The sequence below is a fragment of the Desmodus rotundus genome, chromosome X, assembly GCF_022682495.2.
Source record: "Desmodus rotundus isolate HL8 chromosome X, HLdesRot8A.1, whole genome shotgun sequence".
Lineage (NCBI taxonomy): Eukaryota > Metazoa > Chordata > Mammalia > Chiroptera > Phyllostomidae > Desmodus > Desmodus rotundus.
The window spans coordinates 63,626,928-63,651,483 of record NC_071400.1 but is presented as its reverse complement, the minus strand read 5'-3'; the positions used below and the strand labels follow the sequence as shown (position 1 = coordinate 63,651,483).

Sequence of the window (24,556 nt, the reverse complement as noted above, 5' to 3'; positions counted from 1 at the left end):
ACCCCATTTTTTAATAACAGCTTCCCAGGCGATTTTAATATGCAGTCAGGGTTGAGAACCTGTAAGCTAGAATGGGGTAATGGGGAAACCTTACAAATATGGGTAAATTCCTGGGCCTATTTCTTCATTTGGAACATGTATGTGAGCTAGTCCTTCCCAATTCTTTATCTGTGTATCTCAAGGTTCTGATCCTGTTTGAACCACCATCTAAGCTGTACTTTATTTCTATCTGCATTCCTGTCATAAGACCCACCTTCTTTTCCCCAACTACTATTACTTCAGCAACTTCTAAACTGCTTAGTCAGACTTAAATTTTGCCTTCTCATTCTTTTATTAGTGTTGCTCATTAATGAGAGCACCTTGTAAATGAGTTACATGTTATCACCTCTGAACCTCACTTTATTACATCATCTTGCACCTCTTAGGCCAGTACCTAATCTCTTCTATCAACAGACCTCACGTTGACTCAATAGGTTGGGGCTTGTTGTCACTTGTTTATAACTATTTTCTGTTAAAATAGTGGTATGTGTGATCCCTTCAGCAGTCATTACTACTATTTGACCAAGCCTACATGCCAAGTGCTAAGCCCTTTATACAATTTTCCATTTAGTCTTCAAACACTCCCCTGATGCAGTTCTCCTTTTCACAGATAAGGACATTGAAGATGAGAAGTTAAAGCAATTTTTCTGAAGTTCACAAAGCTAGAATACAAATCCAGGTCTGCTGGACTCCAAAATGTATCTATACTAACTGTAATAAGAATCAGGGCCCATTTCCAAACCAGCCTGATTTCCCAAGTGCAAGTTTAGTGTGAAAGTCACCAGAGATTCATATCAATAAGCACAATCAGCAAATTAGGGACAGGGTTGCTGCCTTTACCCGTCTCATATAATACAATCTTATTGTACAGTGAGAAAATGGAGGTTTGAGAGGTCTGAGAATCAAAAAGCCCATGATTGTTCTACTAAGTACCTTGTGACCTCAATAAGATAGAAAGCCTGAGACACTGGGCCAATAAATGAAGGCGATCATTTTAAAACATTAAGAATTCCTGCCTAATCTTGAATATTGGTAGGCCTCTTACTCATCCTCCATGACTGTTTGCATAAATACATGCATAATTTTTCTACCTAAACTATCAAAGGAACAAGTGATCTGACCTCATTTGATAGAGTCCGGAGTCACAGTAGTGTGGTGAATGAGATGTGGGAGGGAGATACCCAAATGTACTTTTTTTTAAAGGTGAACGAAAGTAACTGTCAGTATGACAGGAAATGAAATTCTCCTTAATAAGTTTGTGCAGAGGGCACATTTTGAATCCTTTCTTGTACCACAAACATATACTTCTATTCCTGAAATTATGAAACAAGTACTAGATATAACCTCATGTAAGATATGTAAAGAGTATATACTAATTCCAATAATTTGATGGAAACATATTATACATATATTTGTATTATCTTCATGCAGTACATATGGGAGTATGGCCCAGGGATTTTTCCCTGAGCTTTGGACTCAGAACTGGATTTGGATCCAGGCTTCATCACTTACTAGCTATGTTACCTTGGTAAGTTCTTTAATCTCAGTGATCCTAAAATTTTCTCTGTAGAGTGTAGATAGTAACAGACATAGCATATAGGATTGTTTTATGAAATAAAATATCACTGGTAGAAGCCTAGCTAACACAGTAAGCACTCAGTAAATCATAGTGACTCTGACCATTATTGCTCACTGACCAAGTGTGGAAAAGAACTCGAAATCTGTTGGGGCTACAAATTAAGAGTAACACACAGCTTAGTTAGTTTGTTCAGCCAGCATAACCTATAAGATTAAATTTTAAAAAATCTGCTAAATTACAGTTGGTAAATGAATCAATTTAAGCCAAATGAATGCAGTGACTATGACAGCATTTTAATAAGATGACATACTCATGTTATTACAGCCTTTATTTTCTGTTTCAAAACAAAAGTTCCAGGAAACAAAACAAAATACTTAACAATGGCTGGGTACAAATCAAATAAAAATCACAGTTTCAAAGAACCAAAATAAGACAATTGCCTAAAGGCAGATCACTTGGCTTAACCCCCACCCCCAAAAAAACCCAAGAAAGAAAAAAGTTAACGCCAAGAAGAATTAAAATTAACAACATTCTATATAATGCTACATTCCCCAATTAAGAGAGTTCACATATACAACTAAATGTTAAATGTAGAGAAGTGACTGAAATTCTGCATACTTCATAGTAAACTATGCATGAAAGTCTATTAATTGCATAAACTTCCTGAGTGGCTCCCATGCTGTACTAGGTCTACATGCTTAATATTCATATCAAACAAAGCTTTATGTGATTGAGCATGACAGACCTTGAACAACTGCACTTTCTGATCAGTCACTATTTCTGCTGAGGGTATGTTCCAGACCACAAATCTCAATCAGAAACCTTAAGATATAATGAAAAAGAAATGCAACTTGAAAAAAAAAACAAAAACTGGAAGGATGACAAGCACGCATTTAGGAGTTTTACACTGGCACATTTTTTTTTTCTCAAGAGCCCAGTTTCCCTCTTCCCTTCTTGCTTGACTTTCAGCCTTTTTATTTTTTATTTTTAACTAAAAGAAAACCTTCCAGCCCTGGCCAGGTGGCTCGGTTGGTTGGAGCATCATCGTGTACACCAAAATTTTGCAGATTTGGTTCCTGGTCAGGGCACCTAAAGGAGGCAGCCAATCAATGTTTTTTTTTCCTCTCTCATTTCCCCCCTTCTGCTCTCTAAAATCATGAGCATATCCTCTGGTAAGGCCAAAAAAGAAAAAAAAAAAAAAAGAAGGGGTGGTATTGCTGGAGTCCAGAAGCTGGGGTCATACATGATAAGACCACAGGAGGAAGTTTTTTGGGCCAGAGCCATGAAAGAGATGCCACTTGAGTCAGAGAGACAAAGAAAGAAGCACCTTTCTTCTTCCTTGGTTTCTTTCTAAACAGGAAAAAAAAGAAAAACTTCCAGAATGGGAGCTGTTGGTTTATACACTCTTTTAGCAATCTCAGTTTAAAATAACTTCACTGAAACCTAGTTAACTATCAAGACATGATCAATGTTTGTGTTCATCCTTCACACACAACACTATTTCCAGGGTGATCTGAATGCATTTGGCTCCATAAAACTTTCATGCTCTCATAGACCAGGGAAGAAAAGAATTTTCGGAATTTCACTTCAAAGGACTTAAGCAACTCTGTCAACATTTTACAGTCTGTGTTGTTTAACAAAAATTCAATCCCAGAAATTACACTGACCAAATCATTGGCCTTTTCTATACCACCCTCCTTTTCTGTTTCATCTTCTAAAACAAGGGGGTGGGGTGGGAAAACAAGTCCCTAGTAAACTGTAGAATGAAATATGAACAATGTATTCTAGAAAATGACCTGCATATTATTTCAAATATCTCAAGTTTTTCTGATCCAAAAAGATTAACTAACTTCCAAACTGATGGCAAATATACCTCAAGAGTGTACTTCTGCATGAAGCCTGAAATACAGTATTTACTACCATTAAATGTGCTGCAGTGTTACACACAGCAAACATGTGAAACGAGGAGCGTGTGGTTTACAAACATTTGCTGAGTATTTTAGGGAAAAAAGGAATGTATCATTTTCATCACTCAGAAAAGACAGCAAAGAAGAAAATCAATGCCTCTGATAAACTTTAGAGAATGGATAAACTGAAAGCATACAGCTATTTTAAGGTAACAAAATATCACTGCAAATATCTAGCAGTCTGCTGATATGCTAAATGACAGGCTATTGCTGTAAGATTTGTCAACTATTTCACTGCGGGAGTTAAAACAATTTCAACCCATAGCCCTTTAGGCACACAGATAAGAAATGCATCTTTAATAAAAGATGCAAAGTTACAGGCACTGGACTGTCTAATTTAGGTATTTTCTTAACATTTATTTTACAACTAATTCCTACAACTAAGTCCTATATTGCCCCCAGCTGGGTTTATTTCTCTGCTCTCCATCCCCAAATTCCTAAAGCTTACTTCACAGAGGCACGTGGCTCTCATCGCTTAAACGCAGATCGGTGGCAGAGTGATGGCCCCCTCATCTCAAACTTACGGTTAATACTGGGACAAGGAGGCAGGCCAGATTTATAGCCTGTAAGAATACTGAGAATCAAGGCAAAAAAAAAAAAACAAGTTTCACAGGCAGTGTTTACTTGTGCACCCTAAAACAGCACTTAAAACGAGGTAGATAAACAAAAGTAACTGGACTGGACTTAACTCTGGGGTTCTAAAATGATACATCCCATCACACTGTACACTCAATACATTCTTCACTCAACCTAAAATTTGCAGTGGAAAAGTGCCTTTTAAATTTTCACAGATAATTTTGCTGTCAAGCCATTAGAGTGCATGCTCAGTATAAAATTCGTAAGAAAAGGATGAAAACCAGAATGGATAGTGTTTATATTATAGCAAATGACCTTAAATAGAGATTCAGGACTGCTACAAATATGCACAGTGTAATTTTCGTCAGATTCACACCAGTACTGGTTTCATGTTCTTATGATGTTACACCCAACTTCACAAACATAGCAGCAGGTATTTCATGATGAAATGCTCACATTACCACATATGGAGATACAGTACTATTCATCAGACTTGCACTTTGAGAAGTAAACATGGTGGTTGGACATACAGACCCCCCCCCCCAATAAACTTTACAAGCAGGATGGCTTAATACAACCTTTTTCTCTTCTATGAGAAGGAAAATGAAAAGGACAGTTTGTATGGGTTTTTTTTTTTTTTTGCGGAGGGGGGGAATGGGTAGAAGGCCCTTGTTATACAGTAGGTTCTTTATTAAGTAAGAAGGGAATTTCTGAGCTTTACCCCGAGAACTAATTATTTCTGGGTTGGAAAAGTACCTCAGCAAGGATGCAAACCGCACTATTATATGATTTAGCAAAATTATGAAATAATGCAAAATCCCTAGATAGAAAACTAGCCAATATTTACAGTCAAAATGACTATAAGCTGAATCAAACATTTAAGTAATGGAAAAAATAACTTAAATAAAACCCCACAGTGATGTGAATAACACTGTTTTCTTCATTTCTGCACAAACTCAGTTTTTCTGTATTTTTAAACTTACACACGTTACATATACATAATGTATACATAACATATATGTTCACCCAACTACTGCAGTCAGCATGGAGACAGCAGTACATTATTCACCGACTTCGAACTTTAGACTACTTTTTCTTTCCAGCAAAAAATCTGAAAAGATTCTAATTATTACAAGGCACTGCAAAAGTCTGCAGGCAAACGAATGATGAATTATACATAAAACAGGTGGTGGCAAAATGTGGGACATGTGATATAGAGCAGCCATTAAAAAACGTAATTGTGCATGTCATCCATGGAGCTTTTGGAATCTTGGGGGTACACTGTCTAAAAGGATTGTGACTACAGAAGAAGGGATCTTAAAACCTGCAGCATTTTCACTTTATAGGTTATAAGTCTCAATTTAATCACACAAAGCCAACTCTTATCATGAAACAAGCAGTTTTAAAGAATTAACAGATTTTAGGCACATTGTTTTTGTATACATGATAAAATAAACACTGGAATGCAAGCATTTGCATTACACTGATGTCCTAAAATCACTTCAACTTGCAAACCAATACTGTAGAAGAAATTTGAAGAATCTGTACATAACATTTAGAAAGACTCATCCAAACTAGTGTTTTATGAAAAGAAACTTTGGCTCTTAACCAACAGCAGTTCTCAAAATGCTGTCCTACATGCCCCAAATGAGAGCGACAGAATCTTTATGATGTTGAGTGTGAACCTCAGGTAAGTACAAGACACATTTTTTTTGAAAAAGGGTACTAAATATCTCAAAGTAGACTGTGCAAAAAAAAAAAAAAAAAAAAAAAAAAAAAAAGAACACCTATTAAATTTTCTTAATTACCTGGCAAGCTGATGGGGTAAAATTTTTAGTGGAATATGGAGGAAATCTGTTAACAGAAATGTTGGGTGATAATTTGGAATGTGTACCAGTAGACAGAACTTGTTATTAAGGGAAATGAGTGCTAGAAATGACCTTGAAATCATCAGAGGGAAAAGTAAGTATTTTAAATATGTATATGTAGTGGTTGATAAACATCACTTAAGAATTCTCCTTGGGTTTCACAGACTGAGCATTAAGTAACTCTGTGAACAGCCTTTTAACATCATTATAGTTAACCTTGAAAACCGAAAGTGTTTATTTTGACATTGCCTCCCCTCCTCCTAAAACTGGATAAAACCCAGTAAAGTGCAACTTGACAGTGATATCTCTCTCAGATTCTAAAGAGGCTGCCAAAATCATCTAAGATCTAAAAATAAGCTGCTATAGATACTAACTACAAATTATAACAACTAACAAATGGTAATAAAAAAAACTAGAAAGGTAAGGGCAACTTAAATAGTATACTTCAAGGGTCTACTATTTCACTGCAGGACAGTGTATACCCCACATCTCTTAGAACCCTGTAAAGCCAGTGTTTCATGTGTAAGTCTTAAAACCTACAAAACCTACTGTGTCAAGTAAATTTCACTTCGGAAGAATGGGTCAATAGAGGTGTAACTTGAATTGTCTTTGTTAGGGGATTCAAGTAGTTTGGGGACAAAGATTCCCCCCAAATGAGATTCTTTTCAGCTGCAATATATCCCTTGCAAAAGAATGCAAGCCAAACCAATGCCTCTCAGATGCTCAAAAACAATGTAGTGTGCACAAGATAAACAAGGAAATAGCTGCTTTGAATTACTAACAAAATCCTAAAACAGCTACAGTATTTGCAGAATCAAGGAACTGTTACAGTTCTGTTTTTTCCTTTCTTTCCGCCTCACCTAAAAGAAAGCTTCACTCCTACAGCTGTGACGACGGGAAGAAAATCACATTTAAAAGGGCTTGTGTTCTATATTGGTTGACAAAGTTATTCTAATTTTATATACCAAAATGTTTCCTGCAGCATTACCCTGCCTTCTGTGAAAGGTAAACCTAAGATAATCATGTGTAGAATCCCATAAGACTCCAAGCTATTGGATGGTCACACTTCGTCCACATTTGGGGAATATCAATTTAAATAGTTTTTTATACATTTTAAAGAAAAGTATCATCCAGCTGCAGATGGCAGCAGTAAAAAAATGGAAGCTTTTCAGCAAATCATGGAAAGTGTCCTGGAAATGGTAATGCTCAAGCCGAGCTTATTTAAAGCATTCTCAACAGTATTTTTAAAAAATCAAGTATCAAAAAGGATAGGATTTGAAGTGAAAAAACATTTCTGTGTGCAGCGTTCTATGTACAAACTGCACAGTTCTACAGAATGATGAGCTATATCAAATTCTACATTGGAACCAAAAAAAAATACAGAGGAAAGTAAACTCAAATGATGGAAAATATGGCAGAACCCAAGAAGAGGCGTTTAATATCTTAGGTGTCCCAAAATATTTCTGAAAAATAAATCTCCCTGTTCTTTCTTCATCATCTACTCTGATTCACTTGGGACCAGGAGGGATGGCGGATGGCTTCTGCACTGATGAAGCTGGAAACGCCTGCAAACTCATCCCCGGCTGGAATGGTCCCCCAGGCTGGGTAGGAATCACTAAAGGCTGTTGTGGTGCTCCTGAAATTCCTACCCACTGTACTGGGTACCCTGGCCCCCCCACAGCATTATACTGACAAACATGGGGCATTCTGTACGATGACAATAGCCCAGGAAACGAAGGGAGTGGGAGTCCTTGTGGCAAGGAGGTCGGGACAACTCCGCGGATTTGGGACAGAGAAGACATCCATGTTGGTGTGTAGCCCAGAGCAGATGGAGTATTCTAATGAAAACAAAAATAAAAACAAAAGATCAGTTTATTGGCAGATGCTCTTATCCATCTATATTCCTTCCTATTCTTTTTGGCTAACTACTCCATCATGACTATGAGTGACTACCGTTTCTGCAGTGCCATTCTGTGTGCTCAGCAGAGTTACATACCTTACCCATTTCATCTTCACAACTGCCCTGCACGGTAGGCATTTTCACATGAGGAAACTGAAGCTGAAATTTGGTAACAGCTAACAAACACACTACGGGAATGAATAGGTGAGGATTTGAACACAGTTCCAGCTAACTCCAAGGCCCCTGCTTAAAAAAATCTCTGTTCATTTTCGTGTCTCCTTTCCTCAGTCTAGCACTACTTTTCTATCTCCTGCATTCTCTTACTCAGCACCACAGACAACAGACTGTCTTATTACAGTATGTAATTTTCTGGAGACAGAGCCTGATATAATGTGGCATGGGGAAGAGCCTGGCATACAGTAGGTGCTTAATAAATGCCACCACCCTACCCTGTTCTACTCACTATCTCAAATAATTCCGACATTTCTGTTATATTTTTGGAAATTTAAACTCAAGACAATTATGTTTTTGGCAGTATTAAGAAAATATATTCCTGACTGACTCTTTTTATCATATTGTATTGTGATTATGCATATGTATACTGAAATCTTATGCGTATGGGAATAATAAGTCTAATGGAAGTAAGTAATTCTCACTTAAAGGAGAATTTGGTATCAGCCACAAATGCTTAGTTCTTCTAGGTTGAATGATCAAGCTAAAATCCTTTCAACTAAAGTTTCAAACTAAAGTTAGGGTAATTGAGCTTGACTCAAGAATAAATGACAATTATCTCTTGAGGTGAAAAAAACATTTATTTAAATTTCAGCAATCCCTTCTTCATACCAGTGTTTTTGCTCTGTTCAAGTAAAATTTGATTTAGCCCTGGCTGCAGTGGTTCAGTGGACTGAGCGCCAGCCTGCGAACCAAAAGGTTGCTGGTTCGATTCCCAGTACAGGGAACATGCCTAGGTTGTGCACCAGGTTCCCCAGTTGGGGGCGTACAAGAGGCAGCTGATCGATGTTCCTCTCCTCTTTCTCCCTCCCTTTCCCTCTCTCTGAAAATAAATAATAAATAAAATCTTTTAAACATTAAATTTAATACTTCTGATTCAAAACAGCACCTGTAGTATGATTACATTTTTAGAAATGTACTTCCATGTATCCATATACAGACATAGAAAGATACCTGAAGTGATATTTATCTAAAGTCAGTGACAATTATTTCTGGGTGGTGGGATTTAAAGGCATTATTTTAAAAGTTGTACTTTTCTGCACTGATTAAATTCTATAACAAACATTATTTTACAAGTAATAACAATGTGACTTTTACTTTTAAAAAACTGAATTGGAGATGACCTATTATACTTAACTTCTCTTGGATATTTCAAAAGCACCTCAGATTCAAATGACCAAAACCAAACATGTGATCTTTCCTCTACCAAAACACACTGCCTGCTCACGCTCTCCATCTTGGTGACTGGTATGCTAGAATGATAGACACCTCTCCTCTGCCATACCTTCATCCCAGCACTAAATATCGTCCATTTTTATCTCTTAAACATTTCTTGGAATCTGTTCACTTCTTTCTATCTCAACTTCTCTTTATCTGAACTACTGTGACTAAATCGTAATTGCTCTACCAACATCTACCCTTACCCCCAATATCCTTGTTTCATGCTCTAAGTCAGAGTGATCTTTTGAAAAAGCAAATATGATCATGTCAACCCTAAGATATCAATGCCTATCCATCTTCCTCAAAATAAAGACAAAGTTCCTTATCATTATCACTTTTAAGACCCTACCTACCTCCTTAGATTGACTGTGCACCAACTCCTCTCTGCTCTCTTTCACTTAAGCCAAACTGGCCTACTTTCAGTCGCTTCGTGCTCCCTTTCCCCATACAGTGCTTTTGCATATGCTGTCCTTTCTGCTTGGAATCCTATTTCCTCCTCCTTTCACCCAGTTACCACCTGCTCATCCTTAAGATCTCTGCTCCGTCATCACTTTTTCAGGGAAGCTTTCCTTGACTTCCCTTTACTAGGTCAAATGTCCCTTATTGTATCTCCATGTAGTCCTCATTGCAACGGCAATTTTATATTTATTTATACAAGTCTATTCACATCTAACTGTCCCACCAGAGTAAAGTTCCATGAGAATAGGGAACATATTTGTTCTTCCTTGGTAACTCAGTGCCTAGCAGAGAGCTTGGCACATAGTAAAGGACCTGGCACATAATTGTGACAACATTTGCAAAGTAAGGCTACAGAACCGTAACATGCAAGGACATCCGACAGTGAGATGGGCTCTCCACACAGAGACATAAGCAACTGAATCTAAAAATAGTTACCATATAGGGTACTGTCATGTGCTATGTGCTTTATAGGTGTTACATTATTTAATCCTCACAGCGACCCTGCAAGGCAAGTAGGTATTATCCCTATTTTAAACACATGAAAACTGAGGCACAAATGACTTGTCTGAAGTCACACTAGTAAATGACTGAGCTGACACCAGAACGTAAGTCTGTTTAAAGACCTTCACCAACTTCCTTCTTACTCCATTTTCTACTGACTCTTCCTTCAAATATTCCCCATTACACCCCAATTAACCACCTTCCTACTACTAGTCAACAAAATCCTCCATTCTGAATGGCAGCACAAATGTATTTATGCCTTGAAATTTGCCTCTAAAGGCTTCCAATTTTTACAATGGTGATACTATCCATGTATAAATAGGAGCCAGGAGTAACATAAACATACAGAGCCCCCAAAAGCATATACTCTGCTAACTAGTTTGAGAAATCTAGGCTTTTGAAAATTTTTATTTAATGTTAACACTAAATGTATTTTCAGACTTTCTTTACCAAACTACGTGTAATGACTATATACACATACATTTATGTGCACAGACATAACACACAAACACACAGGTATCTTTTTCAATAATGAGGGTCCAGATTCGAAGCCCTGATTCATGTTTTAATAGAATTACAAATTATGAAAAAATAATGCTTACTTTAAAACGTCAAACACAGAAAAGTACAAATTAAATAAGGCCCACATCCCACCATCCAGCATACTGTTAATGGTACCATTAATGGCTTTTCCTATTCCTATGCATATACACATATATCTAATATATGCAATTATACACAAATACTATACACACACACATATTCTGTGAGACTCCATTCTCTCCACTCCAGAATTCACTGTGGACATTTTTCTGCAATTCAATTGCATGTATACCTGGATAAGGCCATATGCAATTAAATAGGCATTGTGTCCATAAGCTTAAATGTCTTTTATAACATTCCGGCTTAGAGAGTGTTAAAATTGTTTTTCATATTGAGTAAGGTAACTTACTGGCTCTAAGAATGCTGATGTATACCATAAGGCAGCTTCTTCTGAAAACCCAAACTATTCTTTTACCATAGGATGGAATTAACTAACCCTCACTCCAGACACTTTCTTTTTTGATATTTGACTTTTTTTTATCTATAGTCTAAAACAGGGGTCAGCAAGCTAAGGCCTGCCACCTCTTTTTGCAAACTGAATTTTGATGGAACAAAGCCACATGTATTATTTATGTATTGTCTATGGCTGCTTTTGTACTACAACGTGAGTTGAGTAGTTGCAACCCCAAAGCTTGAACATAATTACTGACAACTTCCCAGAAAAAGTTTACTAACCCCTGGTCTAAAAGATAATTTGTTTAAAGACATAATAAATCTAGACAAGGGTAAACGTCTATATGCTGTCAAGTCACATCACTCTATCAATAGTAACTGTAACCTTATGCCTAAGTGAATCAATTTTTATGATTTTAAATCTTATAAATAAAGAGGATCGGGTGTAAACAACTTACTTCATGTACTTTGTTCCAGTTATCTGTCTCTAATTTGTGTTGACTCTGCTTAAGTTGGTTTAAACTTGGCTTAATAAGAGAATTTCCTACTGTTTCCTTTGTCCAGTCATCCACCAGTTTGTGTAAGTCATCTGTGAACATCCCTTTTTTACTAGCTGAAGATTGCTGGCATGATGTTGTATTGCTCTCCACACATAGTGGATCTATAAGAAAAAACAGGGAAACCATGAAAAGGAATGAAAACTTATGAATAAATAATCTTCCTTGGACAGCAATGCAACTGACAGGATAACCAGACATTCTAGTTTAAGTGGGGAAGTTCTGGTTTAAGGCTGTTGTCCTGGATTAATTAATTACTAACAGTACTACTTTCACTCTCAAAAGTTTCCTCTTGTTTGGATGGCGGGCTATATGGTCATCCTAGGTATAAATCAAATATAATAAATAGTATCTCTTGAAAATTAGCGTCAACCTTACTCTTTTCATCAGTTTGCTAAGATAGATACTTAGAAGAGTTTTTAAAAATCTCATAATGTGGAAACAAGAGAAGTCGCTGTCACCACTGTCGCATCTGCTGCCACCTGAAGCTGCCGGAAACGTCTGCCTCACCATCCCTTCTAAGCCTCCCACGCCATGCTGTCGGAAAAGACCTTCAAAAGCAGCATCGCACCTTTGAACAAAGAGTAGAAGAGCACCTTTGAACAAAGAGTAGAAGACGTCCGACTTATCCGAGAGCAGCATCTGACCAAAATCCCAGTGATAACAGAACGATACAAGGGTGAGAAGCAGCTTCCTGTCCTGGACAAAACCAAGTTTCTTGTACCTGATCACCTCAACATGAGTGAACTCATCAAAATAATTAGAAGGCGCTTACAACTCAATGCTAATCAAGCCTTCTTCCTGTTAGTGACTGGGCACAGCATGGTGAGCGTACCCACACCAATTTCGGAAGTATATGAAAGTGAGAAGGATGAAGATGGATTCCTGTGTATGGTATATGCCTCTCAGGAGACATTTGGAATGAAATTGTTGGTGTAAGACTAGAAAAATGCATGTGTTCTAGAATTTTTTAAAACCTTATCAACAGGAAAAAAAGGGGTGTTGCTAACTGAGATTGATCAGTTCATCTAATCACAGATCATCAAAACAGTAGTGTTCTTGCCTATGAGTTTTAGAAAGTTGTTTTTGTACTTCAAGCTAAAAAACTGAGCTCTAAATGAGCACACTCAGCTTTGGAAAACTGTATTATTTAACCTAGGCTGTCTTGTTTTCAGATTTAGAAGTTTAAAAATAAAATACTTTGCATTCTGAGTTACCAATAAAAAAAATCTCATAATGTTAAAAGTAGAAAGCACCTTGGAAATCTGATCCAAACCACTTGTTTTATAATGGGAAAATGAGGCCCAGAAAAACTTTGTCTTTTCAGTATACCTTACTGACTTGCAATAAGCTTCAGAAAACTAGAATCTCATTTAATTTTTTAACTGATATTTCTCTTTGTAATGGATAAAAAGATGTGTATCTAGATAGCAGAAACCAGGATGCACACAGTTTTCAAGCTTCATGGGGTCATGAGGACAAGATGTCCAAAAAAGGTGAAAGAAATCAATTACAGGTATCGACATCAGTGAAAAAGTTTTAAATCTGAACATCACACTAAGTCTTGAAATTATTTAGTACTTATTAACCAATGTCAGTCCAATGAATTCAATAAAAGGAAAAAATACTATAGTACTATTATACAAGCTTACTAAATCATTCACATAGAAAAGATTCATGAAGTTCCAATTCTTCTGAGTGTTTGCAAGCCAAAACTTACGGAGTGGGTCTAAAATAAATATTAGGAAATAAAGGTGTGAAAGTTAAGTACAATAACATTTCCAGGGATTTATTTAAATAAGCATGTGAAAATTTCTTGTATATTATGGTACATTTTTTAATTGTGAAAAAATACAGAAAATGCAAAAGATAATGCAAGAATCCGCCATATTAACACTTTCAAAGTACTTTTCTTTATCTAATTTACAACTCATAACAGTCCTGTGATATAGGCTCAGCAAGCATAGCTGTTTTGTTTTTGATTTATTTTTGGATGGGAAGATGAGGATCTAGCAATCCACCAGGTAAAAAGCTAAGGTTATATACGGGGGCTAGAACCCAGGTATTCTCACTGTTAGGACAGGGTGCTGTCCATTGTACCATGCCAACCTATCCCATAAACTGGGAAATGGATGTAGAAATTGCTTAATAAGGAAGAACATGATTATCTCAATAATTTCTTATATATAGTCTGTAATTCTCTATGAACTCTGCAATACTGAAAGCTTAGATTCAAGGAGATTAAATATTAAATTTAACATAATAGTAAAAATTGATTAAGAAGAATTTAATGAATTAATTGGAACATATTCACATATACAAAAGAGTTTTATAAAAATAATGTTTACTAATTTGGTACAACCATGAAGTTCCAAAATGACACCAACCTTGTTGAAATTCCTACTTTTCTAAGACTTAAAACCCGAAGACACACTAATCAGCCTGTAATAAAAATATCACTTTTTGCCCTGGCTGGTGTGGCTCAGTGGATTGAGTGCTGGACTGCAAACCAAAGGGTCACTGATTCGATTCCCTGTCAGGGCACATGGCTGGGTTGTGGGGCAGGCCGCCAGTAGCGGGTGTGCGAGAGGCAGCCACACATTGATGTTTCTCTCCCTCTCTTTCTCCCTCCCTTCCCCTCTGTGTAAAAATAAATAAATAAAATCTTTAAAAAAAGACCAATATATTTTAAAAAAACATCACTTTTTCCTGTTATATCTCAGCACATTCATTTAATTCTCTGCCAACTTCAGTGAGGGAAAAAATGGCAGAGCAATGTTGGGAAGACTTTGGAGCTACAGCCTTTATGTTGTATTTTTACCCTGGAAAAATGTCAGCGGGCAGGAGTAAAAAGAAGACAGCCAGAAAAATATATACACATTAGTGCCAGCATTTTTTGGCCACCTAGGTTTTCTTAAGAAGTATTTTTGTGCTTATTTCCTTCGGGTTGTTGCATAGAACTAAGTTTGAATGTCATTCATTTCAGTACACCATGGACAAGATACCTAACTAAGCTCATCAGTAAAATGTAGGTAAAAACCGAATATCCCTTACTGGTTTGTTATGAGGATTAAATGGGTTAATGTGCATAGTGTTATCTCGGGACTCCTCACTCCCGAGATATCCCACTCAAATATTTTAAAAAACATTTTATTTATTTATTTTTAGAGAAAGAGGAAGGAAGCAAGACAAAGAAACATCAATGTGTGCTTGCCTTTCAAGCACCCCCCAGTGGGGACCTTGCCCACAACCTAGGCATGTGCCCTGAGTGGGAATCAATCTGGAGGCCCTTTGGTTCACAGGCTGGTACTCAGTCCACTGAGACACACCAGCCAGGGCCCTCCTGAATTTTTATCCACCACACACAGATGTGGGACCAGCCTGTTCTGTGTCTCCGCCCCTCCTACCAGTCTGGATGGATATCGTTTCTTTAATTCCATAGTTGTCAGACATCCATTCAACTTGATTTCTGAGGTCTCTGAGTGATGGTTGTTCTACCGTTTAGTTGTAATTTTGATGTGGTTGTGTGAGGAAGCGAGCCATGTTTACCTATGCCGCCATCTTGACTGGAAGATGTTTCCAATATCCCAGTTTTTATGGATTTGTCATTTAGCCTCTTTGGCTCTGTTTTCTCACCTGATTTAGGCTGTTTCAAAACATTGCCATAGTAGAAAGCAAGCTGCCTCCAGTTCCTGCTGCTCCCAAATTTATTTTTAAGTATGGGGAAAAAAAACCCTACTTGTAAATGCTCCATTTCACTCAAGTGATATATTCCTTTCTCTCAAATAACTCTTGCATGTTACCATTTCATGCCTTTATATCATGCATTTCTATTAACGATACTCTTCCCACTCTATCAATTTTAATGCTGTCTGTCCATTTATCCTTCAAGACCAAGTCAAATTCTACCTCTTATATGAAGCAGTCTCAGACCACTATTACTTTGAACAATCTTCCATTGCCTCCTCTCAACCCGCTGCAAACACAACTTGTGATACTGAGAGGCAATGCAGAATAATAGTAAAAAGCTAAGGTTTTGGATTCAGACATACATGGATTCCCTCTCTTACGAACCCAGTTCCTAGGGAAGTTGCTTAACTTCACCAACTTTAGTCTCCTTGCTTTTAAGAGACAGGAACTAAGTTCTACCTACCTTAGAGTTGTTCAGAGAATCGAATTTATATAATGTTATTATGTTTCAGGATCCCCCAAACCAGACACAGAATCATGAATTCAATAGAAGATCTCACAGATCTTAGCATATAGTTGTATCCACAGCTAAATTTATTACAAAATAAGGATACATGATAAGATTGGCAAGGAAAACAGACACGGGAATATAGAGAAATTTATGCATAGACTTCCTTGCACTCTCTTCCTGTTGTGAAGGGGCACACATAAGCACGCTCTTTTCTCACAGCAACAAAAAAACACAGGAACACATGTACAAGTTTCTGGCCAGGGAAGCCCATTAGAGACTCAGTGCCCAAGGTTTTTATTGGGAATTAGTCATTTAGTCACCTTCCAACTAGCATGTACCAAAATTCCAGACTCTACAAATGAAAGCAGGTGTTCAGCATAAATCACATTATTTGTACCAACAATCTAGGCAAGTGAACTACATTAATCAGCTAGGGAAGAGAGTGAAACCAAGTTCATACACATCAGCCAACGGCAAACTTTTTGGAAGCAGAACTTTCTAAAGATATCAGTCTTTGTGCCTGCTATGTTCTCTTTTCTGCACAACTTAGCATAGTGCTCATGTTTTAAAGTAACCACACACCTACATTGTGGACACCATTACACTGCAATACCATGCATCAGTTAACGTTTGTCACAGATCAGGCATTAATTGTGGGTAGGGAAGGATGGGTGTGGATCCCTCTATATATGTTAAGGCAGTGCTTCTTTAAAAAAATTTTTTTAATGGTCAAAGGACTTCAACAGACACTTCTCCAAGGAAGACATACAGAGGGCCCAGACACATATGAAAAGATGCTCAGCATCACTAGCCATCAGAGAGATGCAAATTAAAACCACAATGAGGTACCATCTCACACCAGTCAGAGTGGCCAACATAAACAAATCTACGTTTTAATTTGTTAAGACACTGTTTACTAGTCAGGGTCCTACAGAAAGTATATAACTCTTAAACAATAGGGCTAACATCAAATTAAAAAGCTTCTGCACGTCTAAAGAAAACATCAGCAAAATGAAAAGGGAACCAACAGTATAGGAAAATATAATTGCCAATGATACCTCAGACAAGGGTTTGATATATAAAATATACAGAGTTCACACAACTCCACACCAAGAAGATAAACAATCCAATTGAATGAGCAAAGGACCTGAACAGACACCTTTCCAAGGAGGACATACAGAGGGCCCAGAGACATATGAAAGGATGCTCAGCATCACTAGCCATCAGAGAGATGCAAATTAAAACCACAGGGGGATACCACTTCACACTGGTCAGAATGGCCATCATTAACAAATCAACAAACAAGTGCTGGTGAGGTTGTGAAGAAAAGGGAACCCTAGTGCACTGTTGGTGGGAATGAAGACTGGTGAGGCCACTGTGGAAAACAGTATGGAATTTCCTCAGAAAACTAAAAATGGAACTGCCCTTTGACCCAGCAATTCCGCTGCTGGGATTATACCCTAAGAACCCTGAAACACCAATCCAAAAGAACCTATGCACCCCAATGTTCATAGCAGCACAATTTACAATTGCCAAGTACTGGAAGCAACCTAAGTGCCCATCAGCAAACGAGTGTATCAAAAAACTATGGTACATTTACACAGTGGAATACTACGCAGCAGAGAGAAAGAAGGAGCTTATACCCTTTGTAACAGCATGGATGGAACTGGAGAGCATTATGCTAAGTGAAAGAAGCCAGACGGTGAGGGACAAATACCATATGATCTCACCTTTGACTGGAACATAATCAACAGATGAAAAAAGTAAACAAAATATAACCAGAGACATTGAAGTTAAGAACAACCTAACAATAGCCAGAGGGGAGGGGGGAAGGGACAGTGGGGAGAAGGGTTCACAGGAACTACTATAAAGGACACATGGACAAAACCAAGGGGGAGGGTGGAAGCAGGGGAGGGAGGTGGGTTTGGCTGGGTGGGGAGAAAATGCGGACAACTGTAATTGAACAACAATAAAATAATTTAAAAAAATTTTTAATCCCTATTCCAAAATATGTTTATTGATTGGAGAAAAAGAGAGACAGACAGACATCAAAGTGAGAGAGAAATATCGATCACTTGCCTCCCGTATGCTCCCTGACAAGATATTGAACCTGCAACTTAGGTATGTAGCCTGGTTAGGGATCGAACCCATGAACTTTTGGTGTATGGAAAGCCACTCCAACCACTGAGACACCCTGCAGGGCAAGGCAGTGCTTCTTAACACGTGTTCTGGGCAGGTCATGGTGGGTAGTCACACACCAGGCCTGTAACTTCTTTAGTGAAAGGTTTTCAAGCAAGCCCTATCCATTGTTCTTATACATCTAAGTTAACACAGCTTTGAAATGTCAGAAATAATACAACTCAGGAAGGCATAACCACCCTGAAAGACAACACATAATCTTAACTATCCTGCCTTGCTTTCCAATTCAATCCCTGCCTTGCTTTCTCCCACCTTCATGTAATCTTCTTATGTTCCCTCCTTAATTTCAAATGCATAAAAGGAACTAAAGAACTGTTGTTCTCTGGAGCATTTTGGATCTTGCTTCTCAGAAACTGTTGTCAGTTTGGGCTCAAATAAACTTTTATTAAAATTCTTTATGTGTTTGGACATTTCTTACATCAGTACTACATATATAATTAAATTGATAAAAGTCAATGTTTTTAGGTATGGAATTTTTAGAATGAGAAATTAGAAAAGAGTAAACTAAACTTAAAGCAAGTAGGAGGAAGTAAATAATAAAGATTGGAATGAAAATAAATGAAATAGAGAAGAGGAAAGCAATATAGAATCAATGAAACCAAAAGTTGATTCTTTGAAAAGATCAACAAAATTGACAAACCTTTATCTAGACTGACCAAGAAAAAAATAGAGAAGACTCCCATTACTAAAATCAAAAAAGAATGGGGGGAAACTATTACAAATGTTACACAAGTAAAAAGGATGATAAGAATATTATAAACAACTGTATGCCAATGAATTAGATAACTTAGATGAAAAAGTCAGATTTCTATATAATTGCAAACAAGAAAAGAGAAAATCTTAATAGATCTTTAACAAGCAAAGAGACTGAATTAGTAGTTTTAAAATTTCTAACATATAATACCAAGACCGAGATGGCTTTACTGTTTAATTCTACCAAACATTTAAGGAAGAATTAACACCAACACTTTATAAATCCTTCTAAAAAACAGGATACTAAAAAGGCAAAACACATGTATAGGTACTTCACTAAAAAGATATGTGAATTGCCAATAAGCACAAGAAAAAGATGTTCAACATCACTAACCACTAGGGAAATAAAAATTAAACCCACCATATTATACCACCACACACCTAGTAGATTGGCTAAAATAGAGAATATCAGCCCTGACCGGTGTGGCCCAGTTGTTTGGGTACCGTCCTGCAAAGCAAAAGATCACCAGTTCAATTCCTGTACAGGGCACATGCCTGGGTAGTGGGTTTAGTTCCTGGTCAGGGTGTGTACTAGAGGCAATGGATAGATATTTGTCTCCCTCTCTTTAAATTAAATTAAATTAAAATTTAAATAAAATAAAATAAAATAAAACAACTGAATCTAAAAACAAAAACAAACTAACCAAACATCTAGAAGAGGAACAGAATCACAGAAATGGAGATCACATGGAGGGTTACCAGTGGGGAGTGGGAGGGGCAGAATAGGGAAAAAGATTACTGGGAATAAGAAGCATAAATGGTAGGTAGAAAATAGACAGGGGGACGTTAAGAATAGTGTACGAAATGGAGAAGCCAAAGAACTTATACGTATGATTCATGGACATGAACTTAGGTGAGGGGGAATGCTGGTGGGAGGGGGTGTACAGGGCAGAGGGGAATAAAGGGTAGAAAAGAATGGGACAACTGTAATAGCATCCAATAAAATATATTTTTAAAAATAAATTATACAATTAAAAAAATAAAATGAACAAGTCCTTTGGGAACAAACCAGACTAAAGTATAGCCACCCATTGTAGAGCATTAGTTTGAACATCCATATGCTTTTGCTATTAAACCTCCAAAGGTGCCCTCCATGTAAGTCTGCTTTTCAGTTCAAGCTTGTTGTGGATCATCAAAGTAGACTTCCTGTTTTTGAGTTCTGTGTTCATTTTCTACTGTTGCTATAACTGATTACCACAGATTAGTGGCTTAAAGCAACTCAATTTTTTTATTTTGTAGTTCTGTAGGTTAGAGTCTGACATGGGTCTTACTGTGCTACAACCAGGTGTTGGCAGGGCTGCATTGTCCTTCTGGGAGCTTTAGAGATCTCTTTCCCAGTCTTTTCCAGCTTCTAGGGGCTGCCTACATTCCTCGGTTTGTGTCCCTCTTTCCTCCATCTTCAAAGCCAGGAGTGTTCCATCTCTCTGACACTGCTCCCACCTCCCATTTTTTCTCTGACACTCCCTTCTGTCTCCCTCTTCTACTTTAAAGGATGCTTATGATAAGCCAGGAAAATCTCCCTATTTCAAACTCCATTAATTAGCACTGTTAATCCCATGTATAACCTCAATTCCCCTTTGCCATATACAGGAACACAGTCACAGGTTCCAGGGATCTACACATAGATATCTTTGGGGGGACCATTATTCTGCCTATCACAAAATCTGTTGGAATCTCATATATATCCTTACAGTTAACCTTCAACCACCACCTTGACTTTGCACATGTAACGAAGGAAGTCTGACTTAATTAACCACTTCTTTATCAGTTCAGTAGAGACTGATCTTTTTGTAAAAACCCAAAAAGTGTGTTTTCTAATATTCTCATAAAATAAATAATAAAGATCTTACAACAGACTATATTTTTAAGATCATCTTTGTTAGCAACAAACTCTAAGTGTTAGACCAGCAGCTCCCATTGACTGCTAAAATTTCAAAACTATTCTGGCAACTGAAAATTGGGCCTTCAGGTGTTTATTACCCAAATAAAAACACGAAACACACTTACCTGGTGTCCAAAATCTCTCATCTACCCTCACCATTATTTCATAAAAGAACTATACCAAACAAGGTAGAAAAGGATCTCAGAAAGTGTACATCTTTAAATCATCTTAGCTTAAGAAAAACAATTATTTTTCTAATTTTGGTCATCTTTATGCATTTTTTAAAAAATTCACCTTTAAAATAGATTTACCTGTAGCAACCACACCACTGTCCACATGGGTCGACGACTGGGGGCGACTTCGAAGTTTGCTTTTGAAAGACCTTGGTCTACGTGGTGGTGACACGGGTGGAAGAGCAATCTCTGATGACGAGGTTTTGCCATTTTTAATCGCCCGGAGGCGATCATAGAGCTCCTGTAGTTCCTTGTTCTGCTGGGTTTGAAGATTTACCACCTCCTGAATATGTCTAAATAAAAATGATGCAGAAATCTTTTTTAATGCTACTGGTACCACACAGATGAGCTAAAAATGCTACCCCAGTACAAGTAAAATTTAACAAGGGATTTAGGTTAAGAATGTGGACATACAGAATTTTTTTCACAATTTTAAAATGGGAAATGTCTTCTTAAGCATACCAATAAATTAGTCAGACATAAAGAAAAAAGTCAACAAATGGACAAGAGCAAATTTCTAAAACTTCAATATAGTGAAAGACAGTAAAACAAAATTTAAAGTCACATAGCATTGATAATATTAACCTTTTCTTTATTATACACTGCAGGTATAAACACAAAGTATTTGCATTATATAGCAAGGGGATAATATTTAGAATTATAAATAGTTCCTTAAAAATCAGTAAGAAAAAAACGACCTTATAGAAAGAGGTGAAAGAATATGAAAAGGTGACTCCAAAGAAAATGAAATAGTAATAGTCAATACATATGAGCTGATGTACAACCTTAAGTAGGAGAATACAATTTAAAAAATTAACTAGCGTGATTGTAATAAATCTGAAAGGATCAATAATATCCAGTCCAATACTGTAAAGAAGTGGAAAACAGGCACTTTCATATATTTTGGTTTGGTGTGCAAAATGGTATAATGGCATTCGATGACAATTTTAGTAATATTTATCAATTTAAAATGTACACATTTTTAACCCAGCAATTCTACTTGTAGGTATTGATACTATAAAAATACTTGCATAAGTATGTAAAAAATAAGGATTTTCACTTTACATAAGTAAAACATGGGATAAAACTGAAACGTCTATTAAGAAGAGATTAAACAAACTTTAAATGGCTACATGCAATTTCAGTGTATGGAATAAAGATTACTTGTGCAAATATGAATATATACACATGACAACTAAGTAAAAAAACTGTAGGATAACATGTATATTATAATCTCACTTTTGTCAAAAGCAAAAACTATGTATTTGTAAATGCATAGAAAAATGACAGGCAATATACATATACCAAACAGTTCATCGTGGTTAGCTCTCAGAAATTAGATCAGGACATGAGAAATAGGAGATTATTTTTTGTGTTTTTTTTTAACTGTTGTGATTTTATGATTTATAATTTATATATATATAGTCTTTGTCCCTGTTCCTGGCACACAGCTTCTAAAACCCTTGTAATTTCCTAAGTGATAAGAGCAATAGGATAATCTTTTGTTCTATTATTTGACCTTTTGTCCTCAAATAACTACAGTTCCTGAAATAGCTCCAGAGTGATAAAGATGAAAGGAGTGTCTTGTTATTTATAACAAGAGATGATTCACAACCTCGCACTGGACTCTAGGTTAATGAGTGACTTTTGGAAAAGCCCCCAATGATGCAGGCTGGTTGCCAGGTGAACCATCCAAGTGATTACAGGGTGGGAATTTTCAGCCCCTTCACTCCACCTCTGGTAAGGGCAGGGACTGGAGATTGAATTAATCACCAATAGACAATGATTTAATCAGCCATACCTATCAAGATGAAGTCTCCATAAAACTTCCTGAATTATGAGGTTCGGAGAGCTTCCAGGTTGGTGAGTGGCACTCATGAGAGGGCAAGGAAGTTCCATGCCCCTTCCCTTATACCTTGCCATCTGGCTGTTCTTGAGTTGTATCCTCTTATAATAATTAACCTGTAAGTCTACTGAGTAAAATGGTTTCCTGAGTTCAATAAGCCACTCTAGCAAATTAATCAAACAGAGGAAAATTTGTGGGAACCTCCAATTTATAACAGGCTAGTCAGAAGCATATGTAACATTACCTGGGCTTGTGATTGGCATCTAAGGGCTGGCAATATTGTGGGGCAGTATTCATTACCTGTTGGATCTGACGCTATCTTGAAAAGTTTTCAGTCATTAAAATGTCACCAGTCCTAAATTAGCAAACAATCAAACACCTAGTTCTAGAAAACCCAGGTCAACTAGACAGGTGACAAAAGAAAAAGTGTTCTTACTTTTCTCGTAATCTTTGAAGTTCCATCTTTAAGTCCTCATCCTCTATTTCTGATTCATCATCACTGCTCATTGGGGAAGATGGCGAATAGAAAAGAGAGCTCTGTCTTTGAGCATACGCTTTTTCTTCACGGAGTGGTAAGCACTGACCCCTCTCTGGACGAGGCTTTGCTACTGAGCTCCCTCTGCCAGCAAGAGAGGCTGAAAATTCACTATCAGAGCTAGGTTGTTTCCCAACAGTAAGTCTTTCTTTCTCTTTAGGCAAAAGATCAGACCCAGACTGCACGCTACTTCCTGTGGCTGAATTTTCTTCCAATTCCTTTTCGGGGGTTATTGAAGATACATCAGTTTCACAAGCTGTGCTGAAAGATGAGAAGTTGTTGGCTTGTTTAGGAATTCCTTTATCTTCCTTAAATGTTTCATGAAGGGTTTGTAACTTCTGAAGAGAACATAAAGTTTGTGGATTGTGTGTGGCAGGTTCCATTTCTACCAGCTGAACCTTTGCTGTTTCAGTAGAGGCTAGAGCTTCTTCACTAGAATGGCTTGTCATTTCAGTGAAGGCTGGTCTGTGTTCTATTCCAAACGATGCCACTTTCACTGGCTGCTGTTGAGGAACTGTAATCACCTGAGATACAAAAAGGCAAAAGTGGCTGGCTCCACCTAACTAAAGAGTAAACCCACAAAGAAATTCAACATCAACATATGGCACAGACAAGTGGATGTTCTGCTTGTGATATGCACGTGCAGATAATAACAAAACTTTAAAATCCTATCTTTACTCCCCATAATCAAAGTCTTCCAATTGGACTTGGGTAAAGAGACTTGGCTTCGTACTGCTCAAATTAAAGTTCATAATTTTTTTAAAATTCCATAATTAAAGATGCCAAGATTCTAAAAGACATGAAATTGGATTTATAAAAAAGATGACCCAACCTCCCACAGAAAGTTATGATCCATTTCTGTGTTCCCTTCGAGCTACTAAAATTCCCATTTCTTTACACACTTTTATCGGGTGGCTTCAAAAGGTGAGGGGATGAAAATTAAATATAATAATGATCTACATTTAAAATAAGTATCATCTACAGACCAATGTATTTAATGCTGTTACTTCTCA

General features: G+C 37.1%; 1 protein-coding gene and 1 long non-coding RNA gene across 3 annotated transcripts in view; one reads left to right on the top strand and one right to left on the bottom strand.

Moving 5' to 3' along the window:
- FAM120C (family with sequence similarity 120 member C) overlaps positions 1–24,556 on the bottom strand; it is a 233,795-nt gene that overhangs the window by 110,436 nt on the left and 98,803 nt on the right. The window contains exons 19-21 of the mRNA XM_053916879.2: positions 23,445–24,067; positions 21,241–21,455; positions 11,796–11,998 (exon numbers count right to left, since the gene is read on the bottom strand). Of these exons, the coding sequence (XP_053772854.1) occupies positions 11,796–11,998; positions 21,241–21,455; positions 23,445–24,067 (1,041 nt within the window). The remainder of the gene's footprint in view (positions 1–11,795; positions 11,999–21,240; positions 21,456–23,444; positions 24,068–24,556) is intronic.
- The window catches only part of LOC123480173 (uncharacterized), a 38,927-nt gene that overhangs the window by 14,260 nt on the left and 111 nt on the right, over positions 1–24,556 (top strand). The window contains exon 4 of one of the 2 annotated variants that reach the window (XR_008425971.1): positions 11,902–13,506. The exons of the other annotated variant lie outside the window; for it this stretch is intronic. This is a non-coding gene — a long non-coding RNA (uncharacterized lncRNA). Of the gene's footprint in view, positions 1–11,901; positions 13,507–24,556 lie in introns of those variants that run through there. 2 annotated transcript variants of the gene reach the window in all.